The following is a 21,828-nucleotide window of genomic DNA, read 5'->3' on the forward strand; positions in this document are numbered from 1 at the left end:
GCACAAAGGAGCAGAACAAAAGTGACCGCGAGCGCCACGTTTCTGGGTCAGCGCCAGTTCTGAGACACTCCGGAGACGGCCGGCGGACTCCTGGGACACGTCAGAGGGTGAAGGTCACGGAAACCTGGCTGGTGGCGTCGTGCCAGTGTCAGGGGAAAAACACATTGGACATTGCACGTCTCGCCGTTGGGAAAACAGTAGAAATTAAGAGCGACTAATTTGGCGTTTAACGTCTACCTCGACGACAGTTGGAGGTCGCGCGAGCTCGACGGATGGTGCAGCACTTCAATGGAATGATCAATAATTGATGGTTGTGTGTGGACTGAAAGCAAGGAAGCAGCAGGTGCGCGAGGAAATGACCTGCCTGGTCATGTCAGGATGGTTGAAAACAACTTTCCTTATGCTTTAAATCAGGGGTCTCGAACTCAATTTACCTGGGGGCCGCTAGAGGCCGAGTCTGGGTGAGACTGGGCCGCATCAGGATTTCCACAAGAAAAGCACTGATAAAACTTTCCAACGTTATCAAATATCTTTATTTTTTAACAAAAAATAATGAATTAAATAAATTAAATTAAAGATGAATAAAAAATAAATCAATCAGTAATATAAAACCAAATAATACTAATGAGCATACAGTAGATATACACTGGCTGGCTAAGTAGAGAAAATGAATTATTTTTATTCCGTTTCAAATGTCTGTATTAACAGCTCTTTAACCTTTAACTTTCTGAACTTGAATGGAACATTGAACATGAAATATTCTGAACACGGCTTCTTTTGCCTACTCCTTGCTGCTAGAGACCTGGCAGCGCTTCTTCTCACATAGTCACATTTGGCTTGAGGGAGGAAGCAGTGGAGACCCTCAGTAGAGCTTGAAGATGCTCATCAGTAAGTCTGGACCTGTACTTGGACTTATTGAAGTTCAAGGTGGAGAAGAGCTTCTCACACAAGTATGTGCTCCCAAAAAGGCACATGTTCCGCTTGAACCTTCGGGAAAGTTCAGGGAAGCTATGGGTCAACTCTCTCAAAAATTGCCCAAGCTTGTCTGCTTCTCCACTCACCTCCCTGAACTTGGCTTTGAGTGCAGAGTTGCACTGCAGGTCAATGAGCTCCATTTGAAGCTCAGGAGGGGCATTTTGCACATCAAAGGAGAAGGGGTCCGCAAAAATTTGAAATGTGGCTTTGTGTGTCTTGAAGTCTGCAAATCTGTGATCAAATTCCTCCTGTAGCTTCGAAATGGCCTCAACATACTTCTCACCATTGAATGGTGTGCCTGCATCCACGAGAGCCTTGCATGCTGGGAAATGGCAAAGGTTTGTCTGAGAGAGCTGGGCTTTCCATAACACAAGTTTAGTGCAGAATGCTCTCACGTTGTCATAGGCAGCACTGACAAGTTGCCCCTGGCCTTGTAGCTTCTTGTTCAGTACATTAAGCTCATGTGTGATATCAACAAAAAAAGCCAAGTCCATGAGCCATTTGGGATCACTTAGCACAGGATCAATCAACTCACAAACGGCGTAGCTAGCTTTGACTGCTGCATTACTGTCTTTGGTAGCCTTCTTGAAGAGATCCTGTTGCCTCAGAAGACGTGTTTTAAGACTGGCAACCTGGTTGGCTCTCTCATCTCCCTGGTATTTTTCGTACTCCTCAGCATGTCTCATAGTACAATTACGTTTCAAATTGTATTCCTTGTGCACCGCAACTTTTTCAGTGTAAATGAGACACGTCGGGGTGCCCCTGTGTTCAACAAAGAAATATTGCACTCCCCACTTTTCTTGAAACTGTCTGTGCTCATCACCGACCTTTCTCTTCACGGCAGGCTTTGAAAGAGACATCTCTGGGGCTCTGTAATATGTTTTTCCACTTGGAATGAGTCTCGGGTTGATCTTTCACATTCAGTCGCGCGGGTTTGTGGCGCATGTGCACTTTCGCTCTCCGTTTCAATCGCGGAGATGGCTACAGACACTGACACAGGCTGGATCACGGATCATAGCGCCTCATTCAGTTCTATGCTGAGAGCAGCGGAGGAGTGTGCGCGCCGAGCGGAGGGATCGGCCTCACGGCTTCTCCTCCGCCCAGCTGATTGGAGGAATGAATGAGTGAGTGAGCGAGGCACTGGACAGCCCGGCCGATGTCCCGCCCTCCAGAGCCGTATACCTCACCGTGATTGGTTCATTCAGCTCCGAACCAAAGTTCCCTCTAATTTTTTGTTGGTCTGAGCAGAAAGACAAACTCCCTGAGCGCACTGAGTACCAGTGTGAGCGACATCATCGGTACTCGGATGATTCGCCTAAAGACGTTTCGCCGACGGACGTTTGACAGACGGGCAGGTCGCCGAATGGACGTTCCACCGAACGTTCATTCGGCCGAACGGAGGTTTCGCCGAAACGGGATTCGAACGCTCGCCCCGCCGGATCGTGTGTGTACAAGTTTTTCAACCTCAAAATGCTCTCAAATTCGGTCAAATCCAGCTGAAAACAGCGTTTAATGATTAAATACAAATACTAGTATTTGTATTTAATCATTAAACTAACAAATACTAGTACGACCTGTCCGTCTGTCAAACGTCCGTCGGCGAAACGTCTTTAGGCGAATCATCCGGTCACGACATCATCATTGCTCGCTATCGGCACACCAGTATCACACCTGCCACAAGCAGGTGCATGTCAATGTTCCCTCTAATTTTTCATGTAAAGCATGCTGTAAAACAAGAAAAACATGAGTGGACAGAGCTACTGCCACTGTCTGCCACTTAAACGGCGCCATCATGGGGAAAGGGGTTTAAAAAAAAAAAAAAAAAAAATTAAAAAAAAATTAAAAAAAAAAAAAAAAATCGATCTTTCATATTAAGACGGGGGCCGCAAATTATCGTCCCGCGGGCCGCAGTTGGCCCGCGGGCCGCAGTTGGCCCGCGGGCCGCAAGTTTGAGACCCCTGCTTTAAATCCTCATTATTTTAGTGGCGAGATATAACATAAAGGCCACCACATTTCAAAGCAAACACCTACAAGCAATCTAACAAGATCCAATACAAAGATTTTGCCTTTATAAAAATAATGAAAAGATTAACCGTTGTCAATATTTTACTTTATTTTTTTTGTTTTGTTTTCAGCTTTGTCACGTTGCCTTGATTATAGGCATAGATGTGAGCAGATGAGCTTGTTAGCTTCAAGTCCCATATAAATTTAAACTAATGTCCCCAATGAGCGGGATGCTTAACATGACAACAGCCTGGAGCCAAATAATCATCGTGCATTGACAAGATGTGCGTGTAACGTGTAAGATATCGGCTGTAAACGTTGGCTCGTCCTTCCGCCCTCGAGGAGAACAAAGCCTCCTTAAGTGCTCGTGTGACCATTTTTTAAAGATGGACTTTCTTCGCATGCAATTTTCAAAGCTGCTGGCTTGGCAACATGACACGCTACAGTTTCAGCCAATTAAGGTGACAAACTCAGGCTATCGCAGGGTGAGTTGACCCAATGCCGTGGTTTTGGGGGGGATTTATTCGACTCAAGTGGTTGAATGATAGCACAGAATGGTTAGAGAGTCCAAAAAATATTAAATAGACATCATAATACACTGTCCCTAGACCGTGGTTATTCACCTATTGCGCCTGGTCTTGGAACCTATTCACCGTGATAAACGAGGTATTACTGTAAAATATTTCTCTACGCGCTTCTTGTTCTAACTTATATTATTGCTTTTCTTCACTTCTGCGACATTTTTCAGGCCACCAAGGGAAGCGGTATTCTGAATAGTTACCCCAAAAAGATGCGATTTCACCCCCCAAAAAATGGATTGGTGTATTAAGAGCTACCGTCTGAACGCCGCACTATTTGAATCAGGCAAAATTATCGGTCAAAGCGGTCCCGATGCTTTCACGAGACCGCCAATTTGAACATTTGCAAAACTGCTTTCCGATCTGAAATTTAGTAGGACCAATCTGATATTGCAGGTCCCCCTCCTCCCTTCCCACCACGACCGATCTTCCACCTTGCCCCTCGTTTGCTGCCTCAGCTCGTTGGGAGAGCAAAGCGCTCACTTGTGTTGATGGACGATGTGAACCTGCCGGCTGTTTTTCTTCATGATGTGCGAGAGCCTTTTCATTTATAGTCACGTAGCACCTTTTGACAGGTCATTTCTTCTCATTCTGCTTTTCATGTTGCTCCATTTCATCTCTCGCTATGTGCCTCCCAAATGAACCCTCATAAAATCATTGCTTTCGTTAATGAATTTTGGGGGAGGCGCCAAGGTTATTTACTAAATTTACGGTCATTGACTCATTAGCAGCTTTTGACGGAGACAGACGTCCAGTTCATTTAAACTGGGAAAGCTGCCAGTGACTCTTCCCCAATATGATCTGCATGTTATTTATAAACAATACAAGCCATAGGTTACAGCTCAGCAGAGTTCCAAAAGTAGAACAGGCGTAAAAGACGTACACGAACCGTGGAAACATTAGCATGAATGCGTCGTTAAGAATACACAAATAAAAATAAATAAGTCAGCAATGAACTAATATATACTAATGGAAAACTGGGAGTTAACTACTGAATATTGTATTCTATAATAATAATACTACAGTTTGTGTTACAGTAAAAGTTTCTTCCTCTATAGTATTTTTCATCGTATATCATACCTGTCAACCTCGGCCAATTGCTCCTCTTATTAATGATCGCAATTCCCCTTATTAATCGATTTAAAAAACGTACAAATGCAACGCAGCACATTACTCAAAAAGGGCGCACTTAAAAGTCTAAAATTTTCTCCAAAGTGGATTGGGTGCCCAATCAGTATTCAGTAAATTCAAGATTCTGTAGATGTATGACACTGACAGCTTGACAGTTTGTGTACATTGCTTGCTGACACAATATATTTATATACTGAAAAGGCGGACAGGTGAAAGGGGAATGAGCGTGCGCATATCATGCTTGAAATGGGTACAACGAGATCGGTTTTACAAAAAACGTACTTAAAAAAATCCCATACAAAAGTTGTTATACAGAGTACACAATTTGAAATGATCATAAAACGTATAAAACACGAGAAAAATGTTCACTGCCATTGACAGGTATTAAGGCCTAGTTGTTTCGGTTCCTATGTTGTTGTTAACAACTCTTCATTGGCATTGGTCGCTTGCTCAAAGCATTATTTAATAAGTTGTTTTGATCAAAACTCTGAATAGGCTATTTATAGGCTGGTCCACTTCTATGTGCTCAATCCACTAATCACTTCTCTTGGTTGGATGAAAAAGTAATAGAGGCTCAAATCGGCAGTGTTTGTGTTGGAGCAATTTCATACACAACATGTATTAAGAGCTTTTCCAATAAAAGGAAAATTGAGTTTCTTGGGGGAAAAAACATCAAAATTGCTGGCTGGCACCCCAATGAAACTAAAAGGAAGAAAAACATCAAATAGATAAAAACTTTAGCACTTTTGTTTTTTTGTTTTTGTTTGTTTGTTTAGTTTACACTGAAAAAGACTACACCTAGTGGCTGAGCGAAGTCTAACCAATCAAAATCAGTAAAGTTCCCCTTAAGATTTTACTGTGACTTCCAAACTATCTTTACTACTTTGCAATTTAATTCTTTGGGTGTATGACAACGCCATTAAGCACATTTAGTTTTAATCGTCTCCGAACTGTAGTTAGAATACCGGAACGCATAATCGCATTTTCTCAAGGACACGGCACAATGTTTCGAGGATGCGACGACCGAGTTGGCTTCCGTTCGAATTCCCATGATCCCCGGCGTCTGGATTTACTTGCCGGGCCAGCTAATGAGAACGCGAGCACAGCCGATCTCTGAATGTGCAGCCCGCAGCGGAGGCCAATGCAGGCACGCACGCCATGACAAGGCCGGGCTGCGGTGGGCTTTAGGTGGGCTTTGCGTTATCCCCTTGGGAATGCATTTGTGCGTATTTGGAACACGGGCAACGTTATAGAAAGCCGCTCTCTGTTGGAAATGAAGTGGATGTATATTTAACGACTTTATTTAGGGAATGGAAGTTTTGATTTTATTTTTGGCTCATTTTTGGGATTCGGGCCGCCGCGGTGACCTTTGAAAGTGTGCGTGTTGAGAAGAATCCATCTGTCCCTCGCACTGTCCAACCTCAAGGCATGCGTGTCTGCTTGCATGCAAACACTGCCAATGTGAGAGCACAAAAACAAAATAATTTGCAATATTAGATACCAGCGGAGATGAAGGCGTTATGAGGGGAGAATAAGCCCTTGAAGCAGAAAACTACAATTCCTCAATCGTTTAGAGAGCTTTTTTTTTAACTTTAAATACTGCAAACCGTCAGAATTACAGCCTCTCATCAGTAAGTAATCTAAGATTGATATAATGGAGCATTAAAGCAGACTGATTGACTTTGTAGTTAGTCAAACTAGAGCAGTTGCAAGCATCTTGCTGTAGTATGCATGCGATGTACAGTCAAAATGAAATAAGGTCTTGTGGTTAAAGCGATATATATATTAAGTTTGACTATTTTATGTAGATACATTATTTTCACAGATTGATCAGATTTCTTGCAAAGTACATTCTTGGACTGAGATATTCTTCCCTGCAGTTTCTCATTTTTCACAAATTTTATTACAATCAGCAATATTTTCAACAATGGTTCCTATCAAATTTTCTTGTTCCGGTCCATTTTCCCTGTTATGATTATGAAATCCTCTCAGTAGTTCTAATGCATACATATCAATACTTTTAGTCTTTATAGCATCAATTCCACCAGCAACACCTCCTCGTCTTAATGGCAATACTATAAAATACGGTACTCGGACGTTTGGTCGAAATACAATTGGTCCCGGACGTTTGGTCGACCAGACCTTTGGTAGAACGGACGTTTGGTCGCCGGGTTGTTACTGTTGAAACCAGCTCTCAAAATTATAATCATGAGAGAGAGAGAGTGAGTTTAATATCTAAATATCTCATATCAAAATATCAACAGTAAACTCTCTGTCATAATTTAACAGCGAGCGAACCCAGCGACCAAACGTCCGTTCTACCAAACGTCTTTTCTACCAAACGTCCGTTCTACCAAACGCCCGTTCTACCAAACGCCCGTTCTACCAAACGTCCGTTCTACCAAACGTCCGGTCGACCAAACGTCCGGTCACGATAAAATACTACCGCTGAGTTTCTTTATTCCGCCTCATTTGAATTAGTACGCATCGACTGTAATGGCCATCAATCTACAACTCAATCATCCACTTCCATCTCTCCCAGTTCCAATAGATTAGACATCTACCACAGTCCAAGACAGCCAATGAGATAACCTTATCTACAAATATAACCTTCACGAAACAGCATCTTTCTCAACCCTTGGCCAGAAAAACAAAAAAAACGTCGAAACATTTTTTTCCATCTAGCACAGAATGAGCCAACGAAAAAAAACAATAACAATCCCGGGCGCTAAGCCTTCTACTCCTGTGTACTACTTCTTTGGCGGGAGACAACAAACGTTACAGGGGGTGAAAAAAAAGGTGTCCTATTGATCTGCCAGACAGGAATCAGAGGGAAATTGGCCAAGTTGTCTGCGTGTCACCAGCAGTGGCTTTGATTAATCTACCTCTTGTCCTAATCCAATTTCAAAACCACTCCATCTCTCGACGCCTTCTCCGTCTCGGCAAATAGATGGTCCGCTCAGCCGAGACAACAAATCAAGGCTTTGGTCAACTATTGATGACTCCCTGAAGGAGTGGGTGGGGGTTGATGCTGAGCAATGCTCCGGCTCAGCATGAGCAGTGGGGGGAGAACATTCACTTGACTGGCCAAAGGGAGCGTGAATGGCGACCAATGGTTGAAAATGTGATCACGGTTTAGAGCCGTCAGGAGTAAATAAAGATCTGGCCAGGAAAGACTGAGGGCAGGATTAGTCGGCTGCGCTGCTCATTTCCACCTTTGTAAATGGTGACTCAAAGACAGAGTGACTTTAAACTGCTTAATGTCAGCAGCAGGAAGGCTAAGCCTCCAAATACTTGCATAAACTCTCTGGACTCGAATGGGTACAACGCTAACATATCCAAATACATGAACAGTTCCATTGGAGGGCAATGTATAGAGCACATGTGTCAAAGTGGCGGCCCGGGGGCCAAATCTGGCCCGCCACATCATTTTGTGTGGCCCGGGAAAGTAAATCATGATTGCCGACTTTCTGTTTTAGGATCAAATTAAAATGAAGAGTATAGATGTATATCAAATTTCCTGATTTTCCCCCTTTTAAATCAATAATTATAATTTTTTAATATTTTTTTTCTTTGTTTTTAGTTCAAAAATCATTTTGTAAAATCAAAAAATATATTTAAAAAAAGCTAAAATAAACATTGCTTTAGATCTATAAAAACTGAATATTCAGGGATTTTAATACAGTTCTTTTAATCCATTTATTTAAAAAAATCTAAATATTATATCTAAAATGGTCTGGCCCAAATGAAATCGAGTTGACGTTAACGCGGCCCGCGAACCGAGTCTGACACCCCTGGTATAAACCCTTCTGCATGTTGTATGTGGACTTGGGATTTATGAGAATAGATCACAACATGGGATGCAAATGATAATGTGCTTGACTTTGAGGTGCTACTCAGTAAAAAAGGCCTTTTTTTGCGAGACTTTAACCACCTTGTTAAATAAACCGGGAGCAATATTATCCCAGAAAATACAGAATGTTATTGCCTCTTACATTGGATCGCATTAGATCACGTGTCAAAGTGACGGCCCGGGGGCCAAATATGGCCCGGAGCATCATTTTGTGTGGCCGGGAAAGTAAATCATTAGTGGCGACTTTCTGTTTTAGGATCAAATTAAAATGACGAGTAAAGATGTATATTAAATTTCATGATTTTCTCCCTTTTAAATCAAGAATTGTAATTTTTTAATCGATTTTTTCTGTTTTTTTAGTTCAAAAATCATTTTGTACAATCTAAAAATATATAAATAAAGCTAAAATAAACATTGTTTTAGATCTATAAAAAACTGAATATTCAGGGATTTTAATCCAGTTCTTTTAATCAATTTATATAAAAAAAATATCTAAATATTATATCTAAAATGGTCTGGCCCACATGAAATTGAGTTGACGTTAACGCGGCCCGCGAACCAACCCGAGTCTGACTCCCCTGCTTTAGATTGTGCACAAAATGACTTTTCAATGTCTCAAAATAAAGATAGAAGTGAATTATAAGGAGACTTACTCTATTTTGGGAAGGATGATGAAGCATGCGTTCCAACATCAGCGTATCACAGTGATGTCGCTTTGTGCAATTTCTGAAAGGAGACGAAAATAACTTGAAGTAAAGAAAAAAAAATGTCGGCCTGTTAAAAGGCATCCGTGGGGATTACGTGCATTTGGTCACAGATGTCAAATTTAGGCAGGATTTACCCAGCGTAGTTCAAGTGACAGTCCCCATTTTTTCGCCTCTCAAGTGGCACATTCAGTTAACCGAGTCAGAATTTACACTCATTAAAATCTCTCTAATCTCCTCTCATTTTCTGAACCGCTTCATCCTCATTAGGTTCATTAAAATTTGAGGATTTTACATCAAAGGCCTTCCTGCTATTTCCTCTCCATTTTTTGTTGTTTTGCTGCAGTATGAGATTTTAAGGTCAAGCATGATGCCGATTCGCACGCACTAATTTGGACTTTCATTTGCGCGCTCGCATGCACACACGCAGATGGATGCTGCAAACTGTTCGCCATTCAGAGCTGATAGAGGTGAATTTTTACAGAAAGTAATAAAAGCAACCAACCCAATAACAACAAAAAATGATCTAGAAAATAAATTACAGCATGCTTTCACCCATATGTCATCCCAGCTTTTGTTTACACTGGAAAAAAATATCATTAGAGGGGGAAAGAAAAGCTTTTTCGCCCCTTCCTTTATCGACGTGAGCGTTATGCTGCAGGCTAACATGCAACGAGGAGATAAAAACATCTCCCCGTTTGCTTCATTTGAGGCTTTCATAGCACTGCTAGTCTACTTTTTCAATGATAAGTGCCTGGATATTATCAAATGAGAGTGCATGTAATAGCCTCCCACGTCTTATGCAGATGGAGGCTGAGAGGAGCACTGCGGGCAGATTAGGAAGCGCTTTTGGGTTTCTTTAAAACAAAATCGGCTAAATCCATACTGCGCTAAAAAGAAGAGATGTGATTCATTCCGGAGGAAACCAGGGACTTCAGGGAAAATGTAAAAAAATGTGATTTACTGACCGTTTTTTATTGCTTTGGACAAGCTTTTTTTAAGTACAAAAGCATTTTGTGTGTCTTTTCACAAATGGTGCCTTTTTTGCTGTACGAATTCAAAGTAATCACTTCCTTTCAAATCTAAGAAACTGGGCAAAGTAAACGTACGACTACAGACATCCTTTTTTCAAATGAATGGACTTCTGGCCTTCATTTAATCATTTCTATCAAATTAGCATGACCATTCAGTTGGTAGCTATGCTAGGGTGAAAATATGACAAAACGGACAACCTTGCGATATTGTTTTCAGTTTGCCGAAGGCATACCTGTCAACCTCTGCCGATAACTGCCCTTATAAATGATTATGATTCCCCTTACAAACCCCCAAAAAACCTTACAAACACCGTACGACTCGTACGGTGTTTGTAAGGTTTTTGGGGGGTTTGTAAGGGGAATCATAATCATTTATAAGGGCAGTTATCGGCAGAGATTGACAGGTATGCAAGGTCGCCTTCCCACCATGAAGGGTCCAAAGTTGGCCGAGACCAAAATACTGTGGACGTTTTTTGGTTTGGAGCATTGTAGTTTCACATTGCAATTCTCACAAGTGTCTTGACTTGAAAACAAACCCACGCACGAGCAATAATACTGCAATCATTGGCCAAAACTACCTAAGCAGGGGAACATGTATCCAATAAAAACCAATATCTCGCCGACAAACGCGACACAATATATCCAAGACCAGCTCCAGTGAAAAAAATTGAATTGTCCCGACTCAAATTCCTCCGCAAGCTTAACAATACAATGCGGCGCTGCAAACGATAGGGTCTGCTTTATTTATATGCAGATTAGGGAACTATTTCGTCCATCCCTGCATCTCCATAACACAAAGTACCAATCCCCAAATATCTATATATCTTTTTTTTTCTTTTTCTTCCTCGCTGACCGCTGCTCCACTTTGCTCTAAGCTCGTTAACAGCGCAGGCCAGGAGAGCCGATTAGGATGGGTGGCCGCTCCAGTTAAGCTGAGCGTGGCTTGTGATGCACAAAAAAACATCCTGAGCAAATGTCAGCAGACCCACGGGAGGAGGGTGGGGGTCAACTAAGGGGTGGATAACAGAGTGGAAAATGATGGCTAGTCTATACAAGTCAAGTCAAAACCACAAAAAGTGTGACAGTAAAGCTCATTCCACAGTTGGAGTATATTTTACATCCTACCACTCATATTTTAAATACACATACTAAATTGTTAAATTTGCAGTTTCTGGGTCACTGCACTTCTTCTGAGACCTCATTTAAAAACTAAGGAGAGAGAACCGTAAAAATACAGTTCAGAAATGACTGAATTACTCCTGAAAATTTAAACAGTCTCTTGTCCTGCCTGAAGTGACCAAATTTATTCTAAAAAAAAAACATTACATTGAACAATTTAAATTTCCTTATTTTAAATTTCTTTGTCTCTAAGTTCTTTATATATATATATATATATATATATATATATATATATTACATATTTATGAAACAGGTAGCCTTACTCCCATGTCTCATGCCATCTCCTGCAACCCTGTTATGCAAATGTTCAAAATAAAGCTTTTTCTTCTTCTTTATGTAAATATGTTAAGCTTAGCCATGGGGCAGTTGGAAGCTGAAGCCATGCTGGACCCAAAGGGTCAGCGGTTCGATTCCTGGTTACGACCACCCTCTGCCAAAGTGACCTGGGGCAAGAGAATGAACTTTAATTTGCCCTTTCAGGATTAGAATTTATTTGCACAGCAGCACCCATTAGTGCGTGAATTTGTGGCTGTAACGAGCAAATGTGAGCTAATGTTAAGCACAATAAATGCATGTATATGAAATATACACACACACACATATATACATATATATATATATATATATATATATATATATATATATATATATATATATATATATATATATATATATATACATACATATATATATAAATACATACATACATACATACACATATATATACACATATATACATATACCTATATGTATATATACATTCATATACATATATATGTATATATATACATACATACACATATATATACATACATATGCATATACATATATATACATACACATATATACATATACACACATATATATACATATATACATACATATACACACATATATATATATATATATATATATACATATACACACATATATACATACATATACACACATATATACACATGTATATATGTGCAAAGACCAAATAAATAAAATGGCAAACATTACAATTGATCAGTAAAATAAGATAACCAAGCTTTTGAATTTTGTATTACTTACAGTAATATTAGTGAATATTTAGCAGAAACTGAAAAAAATGAAAAACATTGAATATATAAAAAGATTAAATACAAATAAAACTTATTTGTCCCTAGTTTTAAATCCAAAATGTCCTTGATTCTTGCACGAACATGGGAGGACTTAATTTTCTGCATTTTTCTGCATCACACAACACTTGTAGTGGGAGTAAGCATTATTTGATGGATGACTACTACGAAGCAGGATACAAAAAAAAAATAATCTATTGTCCTCTCTCTATTTGAGCTTAAAGACGCTCCAGGCTACTCTCCACTATATTTACCTCCTCCCTTTGTTGTGCATAACTTCCTGTCTACAGTTGTTATGTAGAACTGAATTTGATCTTATTGATTTTGATAGGATAGTAATCGTACTTATGCATATTTCTGTCAAATCAGCATTTAATTGTTTTGTCATGTCAGTTTTTGTGCACATGGTTAAAAAAAAACATTTAGCTATTCGTACCTATGTGTAGTAATTTAGTTTTCAGTGAAAGAACAATGTGGGAATAAATAACGAAAATTATTCAGGTAAGAGATTGAAACAGTTTCCGCAATGATTCAAGATGCTAACGCATATTAAAGCCACTTTGTTAGCAACTGTAAGTCGTCAAAGCCATCTTTCTCGCTCACCACGGGTCAGTTTCTAAAGTTTTTGCTGGCCCCAAACTAGTTTCTACCCAAGGAAATCTTTCTCCCGAGTCAACTTCAAATGATAAATACCACAAAGAGGCCGGCTGGTTGAAGCACTTTTTCCAGCAGACCTGTTCAGGCTACACGGGCACTCAATAAGCTTCAGGTCCTCTGCGGCCTCACGAGCGTTCATCAATCACACTGGGGTACAGAAGCGAGAGTACACAGTCAGCACGGCCGAAGCAGGACAAAATGAAAAGCTATTAAACGCCCGGAGACACCCGCAGGTAATATGTGACAACGGGCGGAAATGTTCTGGTTCCCAGCCGTTGAGATACAGCGACCTCACCATCTGAGCTGTGAGGTAAGAACTACCCTTCCCTTTAATTTCCTGTTGGTTTACCAATCACAGACCCCATCGCTCTCACAGAAATGAGCTGAACAACAGATTTCCCTCAATCCTTCTTACGACCAAAACTGCTTCCATTAAGAATCCTACTAAAAATCTGAGTTCCAATTTTCTTTTAAAAATCACAACAACTAATTTTTCAACTTTGGTTGAAATATCTGTGTTCCATTGGATTTAGGTCTGGGGAATCGCCAACCAAAACAAGAAAATTTGAATTCAAGGGTGCATGCTATAGCTTGCTCGCTATCAGAAAATGCTGCAGAGCCGCAAGCGAACCAAACAAACTGAAATACAAATGAGGAGCTAAGAAACCGCAGAACGACATCCTAAATCCGTGCCAATTGCCTGGTGAATGGCGGCCAGCCCGATTGCATCCCCCAAATCCTTTCATGTCTTTGGCCTACATTGTGCATGTAACATCATCATCATCAACAGCAGCAGCAGCAAGTAGCGTTAACAGCCCGAGAAGCACAAACTCCTCTGGAGCAATAAACAGCCTCAAAATGCAAGTTAATTAGACAGCTGGTAATTAGAGCGGGAAGACTGCTGCGGCAACTTGGGAAGAATTTTAGGAAAGGGCTAATCATGTCAAATTGACCTAAAAACACTCGGCTGGGATGAAGGCTGCAAACATATACATCTTGGAAAATAAGTAGAGGAGTTTTAAAATGAGGTTAAACTTCAAAACTTTGTGTACGTGTCAAAGATTAAAATCAAAACAGCAATGCACTGCTTGGTAATCACTTGTTTTTCCCTCTCGGTGGAAAGCGAGACTTAATTAGCCTAACCTAACTAACGCAAGTCATACATTATAATATGATGAGTGAAAAATAATATTAGTCGTAATATTGGATTGGATTGGATAACTTTACTCATCCCGTATTCGGTAAATTTTGTTGTCACAGTAGCAAGAGGGTGAGGATGCAGAAATAGGAAAGGCATTTTAGACATAAATAGATAGGTAATAAGTAAGTTAATAAATAAATACAGGAATAAATATCTAAAAAAATAAGCGTGTTGCTGAAATACGGTGTATATATATATATATATATATATATAGATATAGATATAGATATAATATATATTATATATATATATATATATATATATATATATATATATATATATATATATATATATAATATATATATATATATATATATATAGAGAGAGAGAGAGAGTCTTAAATTTTCTCCAAAATAGACAGGGCGCCTTATAATCCAGTGTGCTTTATATATGGGAAAAAAAATAAAATGTGTCATTCATTGACGGTGCGCCTTATAATGCAGTGCGCCTTATAGTCGTGAAAATACGGTGTATATATATATATATATATATATATATATATATATATATATGTATATATATGTATATATATGTATATATATATATATATATGTATATATATGTATATATGTATATATATGTATATATATATATATATATATATATATACATACATACACATACATATATATAAGCATATATACATACATACACATGCATGCATACGGTAGGTCTTAACACTCAGCTATTTGTTTTGTTAAAGAGCCTGACAGCTGATGGTAAATCGTACATTATAATATTACTATATTAGAATATTATGAGATTTAAGTCGGTATGTTAGTTTTTTTTACGTTAAGCGAACAGGAAATTTTTCAAATTAACGGACTGGCACTTTAAGCGATGTATCAATACAAAATTCCTTTTGGCCGTATATTTTAGGAGATTGAAATATTATTAGGAGACAAAAGAAAACATTAAAATACAAGGTTAAACATTAAGAAAACGCTGTTTGGGGTAGGTGGAGTTCAAATTAAATGCGGATCTGAACACAAAGACAAAAGTAGGCATTTGACAACGGGTATAATGCGAGCTTTGCATTGCAGCGCGACATAACAAGACAGGTAGAAGACATCTTAATTGCTGTTTAATCAATTGATGCATTGTATAATAGAAAGTTTGTGTTATATAGAGAATAATTTTGACCTTTTTACCTTTTGTAAAGTCAGAAAAGCCCCAATACCAAGCACTAAGTGGTAGCCAAAGCGTAAAAATCGTCTCGCAAACAAGCCGATTTCCTACTTTAGAGTGTGAGGACAGCACCATTAAACTTCAATTGTGACCTAAGGGGAACACTTTACGCCTATTGGCTCTACGCCAGCCAATGAGTGTGTATTTCTCATTGCAGACTGTTTCCTTAGCGACATCCTCAAGTTCTGTCACAGGCATCGTCATGTGATGAAAGAAATTGAAAGTTACAACTACAAGGAAAACCTCCGCTCCCAAAAAGACTCGTAAAGCTTCTCTTATCAGCACTTGGCAGAGATCAGGCAAGATCAGGCTTAGTTGTTCAAACTTTGGAGGATATGAGGCCGCGGAGACTGCGAAACGGAGCCTTCGCGAGAGGTCAAACAAATGTGTTAAGTCAGCTGATAGAGTCAATGTTTGGCTTGGAAAAAGTGCTGAAGAATCAAAATTCAGGTGGAAGATAAAGGTCGTAAAGCGGTGAGGTGAACCTGCACTTTGATTTGATGCAATGTTTCCTTCGCCAAGTCCCTATATAAATAAAAAGTGCTTCTTTCATCATATTGTACATCTTCCTCAGCTGCTTTGTTTATTCATTTTTAATCACCTTACACTTCATGTTTGTGATGAAATACTATATTTTGCCCAGGTATAATAAAAGTAGGAACAGTAACAAACTCTGTACTTTGAAGAAAAGAAGAAAACTAGTGAAAGCGCAACGAAATAGACTTCAATGTACGTCTACGATTTTGATACAAAGCTCAGAGGAAAAAGCAACATGCAATCGAGTTATAAGAGTTTAGTCGATATAGTAAATAATGATTAGTTGCGACTCTATTAGTGAGATCTAATATAAAACATTTGACCAAAAGCGTGGCCCTTTATTGTGTAATGGCCTCGAATAAAATTTGCTCCTGACTTATAAATAAACATTCCAAATCTCACTGCGTCCTAGCTGGCAACCGCCACCCGGTTCTCCCCCGCCTGCTGTTAACGGCCGCCCTCAGAATAGAATCATAAATGTGCGAATGGATTTGTGGGAGGGGGCATAAAATAAAATCGAACACTTTGCGCTAGGCGCATTCTTTCCGCGAATCCGAAGCGTTGCTGACCTCAACAGAGGACGGCTGAAGCCGAACGCGAATGCGAACGCAAAGCCTTTAAGTCCCGCCGGACTGATGGGAGACATCAAATAAAGTTGGGATAAGAAGCTGACCGGCATGTAAAGGAAACCAATAATCCCAAGTGGATGCTTCTCACTCCACTTAATGCTGCAACATTGAAAATGACTTAATTGATCTTTAGATAAGGTATTAGTACATCGTTTCTCATCACAATCCAAAGTTTAGGAGAACCATTCAAATCATTTACTGGTGTACAGAGGAGCCGGTTTGGGAGTTCAAGGTTCAAAAACCTGTTGTAAAGTTCCCAATTAAGGACATCTTGACACTAATCTGTGCTTTGAAATCTGGTAGCGTGACGCTTACAGAATAATTGATTCAAATTCTCTTTAAAATTGTGAGATACGACACACAATTGTGATTAATAACCATCATTTACAGACTAAAGCCCTACTTTTTCCCCAAGGCTTACAACCTTGCGTCTAGTAGTCTTGTACGAGTAATTTATTAAGTATTACAGACTAATGAGCTGTATGTCTTCAGGCATAAATATCCCGTAATAAAATAAGGACGTGTTTTGTATATGAACAAATTCCATTTACTTGCAATTGCTCGTCTGAAGTTGCTGTATAAAAACATGGAATAAAAAATACTCATTTTAAACAGAAAATCCTCATTTCTAGAAACTGCACTGTCGGTTTAATGTCATATTGGGATCTCAATTCATTTTTACTCCATGTGCACTGTTCTCTCAGCCAATCAAATGACTCCAATGGCACATTCACCAGACTGATTAAAAACTACAAATTCATATATATATAACAGTTGGGTTTGTTTTTGACAGAAGCTGTGCTAAAGGGAATTTCATCCAATTATTAACCAATAACTGAGGGAAAACTGAGGTCTTTTAGTTGCGCCTTATAGCACAGAAAATACTGTACTTGGTACACCCAAAAGCCTCCACGTTCCCCCTGGGTTGTTTTCTCGAGAGAAAAGGAAAAAAAAACAACTTCACTTCTCTACTTTACATCCAAAATACACAAAGTAAGGGGCAAAACTGTCACCAAAATGGATTTTTTCCCTACCTCATACTATAAAGACAAACCTCGAGCGTTTTAAGCCAAGTTTGTCATCAACCAGAATGGACGAAGGCGCTCAAAGAAGTTGGCGAGCAAATGGAGCACACGTGTACAATGTGTGCGTGTAAACAGTAGGTTAAGCGTTCTTCTGCTGGCTGTCATGCAGCAGCAGATAATAGCCTCGGGGTGCAGTCGGCACCTGCTGCCATTAATTCAGGTTGTCAGCAAGTTCTCTACGGTCCCGATGGTGCAGCGTTAGTGTACATTTAAGTGTGAGCGAATGAGTGACACTTTTCTTGCTTTTTTGTGCAGCACTACAAATCACTCTGCATCCTTTTTTTTTTACACCACCCACTAATATCCGGCTCTATTTAACGGCCCTCCTGAGCACAGGCTTTATAGGTACGGGCCCTGACAAGAAGTCACTTTATAAAAAGGGCTTATGGAGGGAAGAAAAAAAGTTAAACTTCAAAAAGTGGCTACAAACAGGAGATGGGGGTCGATGACTGCCTAAACTTAAGAGGCAAAGGTTCTAACACCACATCAGACAACCATTGAAGGCCCCCCCAGAGCCCCACTATTTCCTTTACTGGCTCCACATACACACAGTTCCACTTGGATGGTAGTTGCCTTTGCACCAAAGTGTCAGATGTCAGAAGATTCGTTTAAAAAAAAAAAAAGGTGACGAGTGAAGGAAGTTTAATCTTAAAGTTCAGCGACAGTGCAACCCGAGCACACCAATCCCCAGATATTCCTGGGCAATAGCCCTCAAAAAGATTTAAACCATTGCAATTCTGGCATACACAAAAATATATCCATTGAAAAAATTCTGCAAACATGGCCAAGACTCAACATCCCTAACATCCACTAATAATTCAGGTATAATTCAGCACCACCACCTTGACAATTGTGCCTGCTTTGCTATTTGGGTGTGAATTCCTCCACATTCTGTAGCATTAAGCCTTCATAGGACATGACTATTTTGGGTAACTGAAAAGAAAAACCTCACATTCTGGGGGAATGCAAGTCAGCAATATTGTTTCATATACAAACATGGCTTGCATGAACAACATGAGGGTAGCAGGGCAAAATTATAATTCCACTGTTTAACTAGTAATCATAAATGGGCGATGTTATTCGGAAATATAATTGACAGCATTCATTAAAAAATAAAAATGAGTAATAAAAGAAATGGTAATGTCCTACCAACACTCTAAAGTGGTAAATATTGCAAGTTTGGAATTTCACTGACTGGACAAAGACAGCAAATTGTTCATTTGCAAAATAAATACTAATGATGTGTTGGAGTAATCAGATTTTTTACAAACTTGTCAAATGAATTGCTTCAGTAAATACCTTTAAATTACAGCTGTGGTGATATAATATTAAGTGGATATGTAAAAGTGAGGCTTAAGTGTCCCTTCGGTGTTAAAAATCATCTCTGGGTTATTTGCATTCACAAACTAAGCACAGCTTTCAGCCCTACCAGTTCTAATCAGACAATGTTTACAATGAGAAGCGGTTCAAAAGATAAGATCACTGAAATAAAACATTTTGAAAAATAAAAACCTATAGCATTGAATGAAGAGACTTAATTCCAAGAAAGCCAGAACTCTAGTTGCCGAGGGAGGTAGTACAAAAGGGAGTTTTTCTTAAAAAAGTAAAAAGATTAAATCATGTTATATGGTCAGTCCCATGTCAAAACATCTAGCATGGTTTTCTGAACCATTTGCAGTTATTTGAGGGTTCTCTGCCATCTAGTGGGTAGCTACGTAAACATCCAAGTGTGGCAGTCTGCTTGGATTTTATTAATTTCTTAACCTGGACTATGAAAAAAAAAAAAAAAAACATGCTGCAGACATGACTAAATTCAATACATTTTATTGTGACTTAGAAAATAGCATACAAAACATGAAATTAAACAGCAGGGCAAGCAGTTTCAGGTGGAGGCAGCTGACCACCCTGTTTAAAGAAAATAAAAATTCAGTAAATTACAGCCGCTTGAAAGCTCAAATTGTATATCCAATTAATGAAAAGTAAGCCATTAAAAAAATGTAAATAAAAATTCACCGTCTCCACGTCTTCAATAACGGTCAGCAGGCCTTTATTGGTAAACTCCACGTCGCTTTCTGTGCTGTCGTGAGAGTGGTACTCTTCACTCTCTGTCTCGACAGTACTGAGCTGGAGAAACGGCAGCGGGATGTCGCTCATTGTCACGTTTTTGTCCCCACGTTTTAAACGCTACCACGACTGAGTTAATGTTGAACCTTCGGCCTGTGGGCCATTTAAACCGCGCTATTGCGATCTCGAAATTGGTACGACAACCCTTGGATTTTTGAACAGACAACACAGTGCAACTTAGCAGCAAGGTCTACAAAAGGACTTTGAGCACTAACCTCATAGTCTGGGTCTGTATCAGAACCTTCATCCGCAAAGGTCTCCCAATTGATGGACTCGACCCAGACCTGATGCATTTCTTCCTCTTCATCATCCTCGTCGTCATCCTCCAAGTCATCTTGCTTCCTTTTGCTGCCTTTCCCGCAAGGTTTGGTGGGAGAGACTCGTATTTCTGTTCAGGGAAGGGTCTCGTTTAGGGTCAAAGGCAGCACTCTACATGTCCAACTTTGCACAAGGGAATTTTGACTAAGCGCAGTGGTGACTTTCTATACCTGGGGAGAGGGAGCAGCCGATGCTAGTGGACAGAGGGAAGCCCAAGGTGCCTTGCGCCCAGCGGGGCAGAATATTGAGCAGCAGGCGTGTGAATGGGCGAAGGCGCTTTTGACCAGTGAGGTGCTGCCGTGCGGAACTGGAGACGGCAAGCGAAACCTTGGCGGGCTGCCTGAATCCCAAAACCCACCAAAAAGTACGGCATGCACGGACCTGTAAAAAAAAAAAGTTACCATTTACATACAGTAAGGCTAAAATTAAACTCATGTACAAGTTGTTATATTTCATTTTTTAACCCTTCCAGGGCACTCATTGGATGCACGACACATTAAAATCATTACAACTGGATGGAATAAAAAATCACTCACCACCTTCCAGTCAAAGTGAATTGGACATCTAGCACTGATATTTACAGCCAGCCTTGGGTTTTATGATTTGTATTGCATGTCTATTGCTGTCAATGGCATGTAAAGCAAAATACTAATCTACCTTGAAGTGTTACATGAGGCTGTAATGTGTATTTCTGTCTTATCTTAATCATTGCATGGATTTATATGTATAATTAAAAATATGATAATATATTTTGTTTCATTGACAATTAGTTTCTTTTAACGACCAAATAGTCACTCGACATAAAGAACTTACAAGTCAACATTGTCCATTGCAAAGACCACCAACTCTGGCGTTTTTTTTTAAAGAAAACATTTTAAAGTTATAGGCTTACAAATTTTCAGAAAGAAATTGAATTTTATGGGTCATTTAGAGCAGGGCAAGATTAATATTGTTAAAGATAGACAAAAATATTTGGAACAAGGGAAGCCTGCAGAGTTTTAAAGTAATACAAATCCGAGTGTCGTTTGCGAAACTGCGTACGTTAAATAAAAGCAACAAAAAACATCCGTAAAAACAGCTCAACACGCATCACACACGCGAACGATACGAACAATAGAAAATGACTGAAGCTACTAAATAGGGAAACTCAGTTAGCAGGCAAACAAATATATTATCAAATGACGATTGTAGGGGCACATACCACAATGTCAAACGGCCAGAGGAGTCCTCGCAGCGCGGCGTGCAGCAGCCCAAATCGCCTCACCACCACCTCGCCCTTTTTAGATGAACAAAAAAAGTTGGAAAACGAGCACACAAAAAGGCGATGGGCCTAAAAAGCAAACGATGGGCGACTGCGGTACCTCCTCTGCCCGCTCCGCCATTTGGATGCGGTGCTCCTCCGGCGTGGTCATGCTGTTTGCTGGCGTCCAACTGATCTAGATCATTCTTCAAACCACGTTAACTTGCACAAACAAAATGTACTCCGGAGATGCTCGCGTTCATCCAATCAGAGCCCCGAGCGCGTCGA

General features: G+C 39.8%; 2 protein-coding genes across 3 annotated transcripts in view; both read right to left on the minus strand.

The window, feature by feature from the left end:
- The window catches only part of lingo3a (leucine rich repeat and Ig domain containing 3a), a 47,770-nt gene extending 38,501 nt beyond the window's left edge, over positions 1 to 9,269 (minus strand). For both annotated transcript variants that reach the window (XR_013301207.1, XM_077606505.1), the window contains exon 1: positions 9,195 to 9,269. The gene's annotated coding sequence lies outside the window, so the exon portion shown is untranslated. The remainder of the gene's footprint in view (positions 1 to 9,194) is intronic.
- A 10,397-nt stretch (positions 9,270 to 19,666) lies between these two features.
- org (oogenesis-related gene) lies at positions 19,667 to 21,798 on the minus strand. Its single transcript, XM_077606875.1, has 6 exons — positions 21,662 to 21,798; positions 21,502 to 21,576; positions 20,471 to 20,681; positions 20,198 to 20,370; positions 19,872 to 19,982; positions 19,667 to 19,763 (listed from the first exon to the last, which is right to left on the minus strand). The coding sequence occupies exons 1-6, from the start codon at positions 21,710 to 21,712 to the stop codon at positions 19,719 to 19,721; spliced, it is 666 nt and encodes a 221-aa protein (XP_077463001.1). The 5' UTR covers positions 21,713 to 21,798; the 3' UTR covers positions 19,667 to 19,718.
- Between the last annotated feature and the right edge of the window lie 30 nt (positions 21,799 to 21,828).

This window comes from Stigmatopora argus, chromosome 8 (assembly GCF_051989625.1).
Source record: "Stigmatopora argus isolate UIUO_Sarg chromosome 8, RoL_Sarg_1.0, whole genome shotgun sequence".
Lineage (NCBI taxonomy): Eukaryota > Metazoa > Chordata > Actinopteri > Syngnathiformes > Syngnathidae > Stigmatopora > Stigmatopora argus.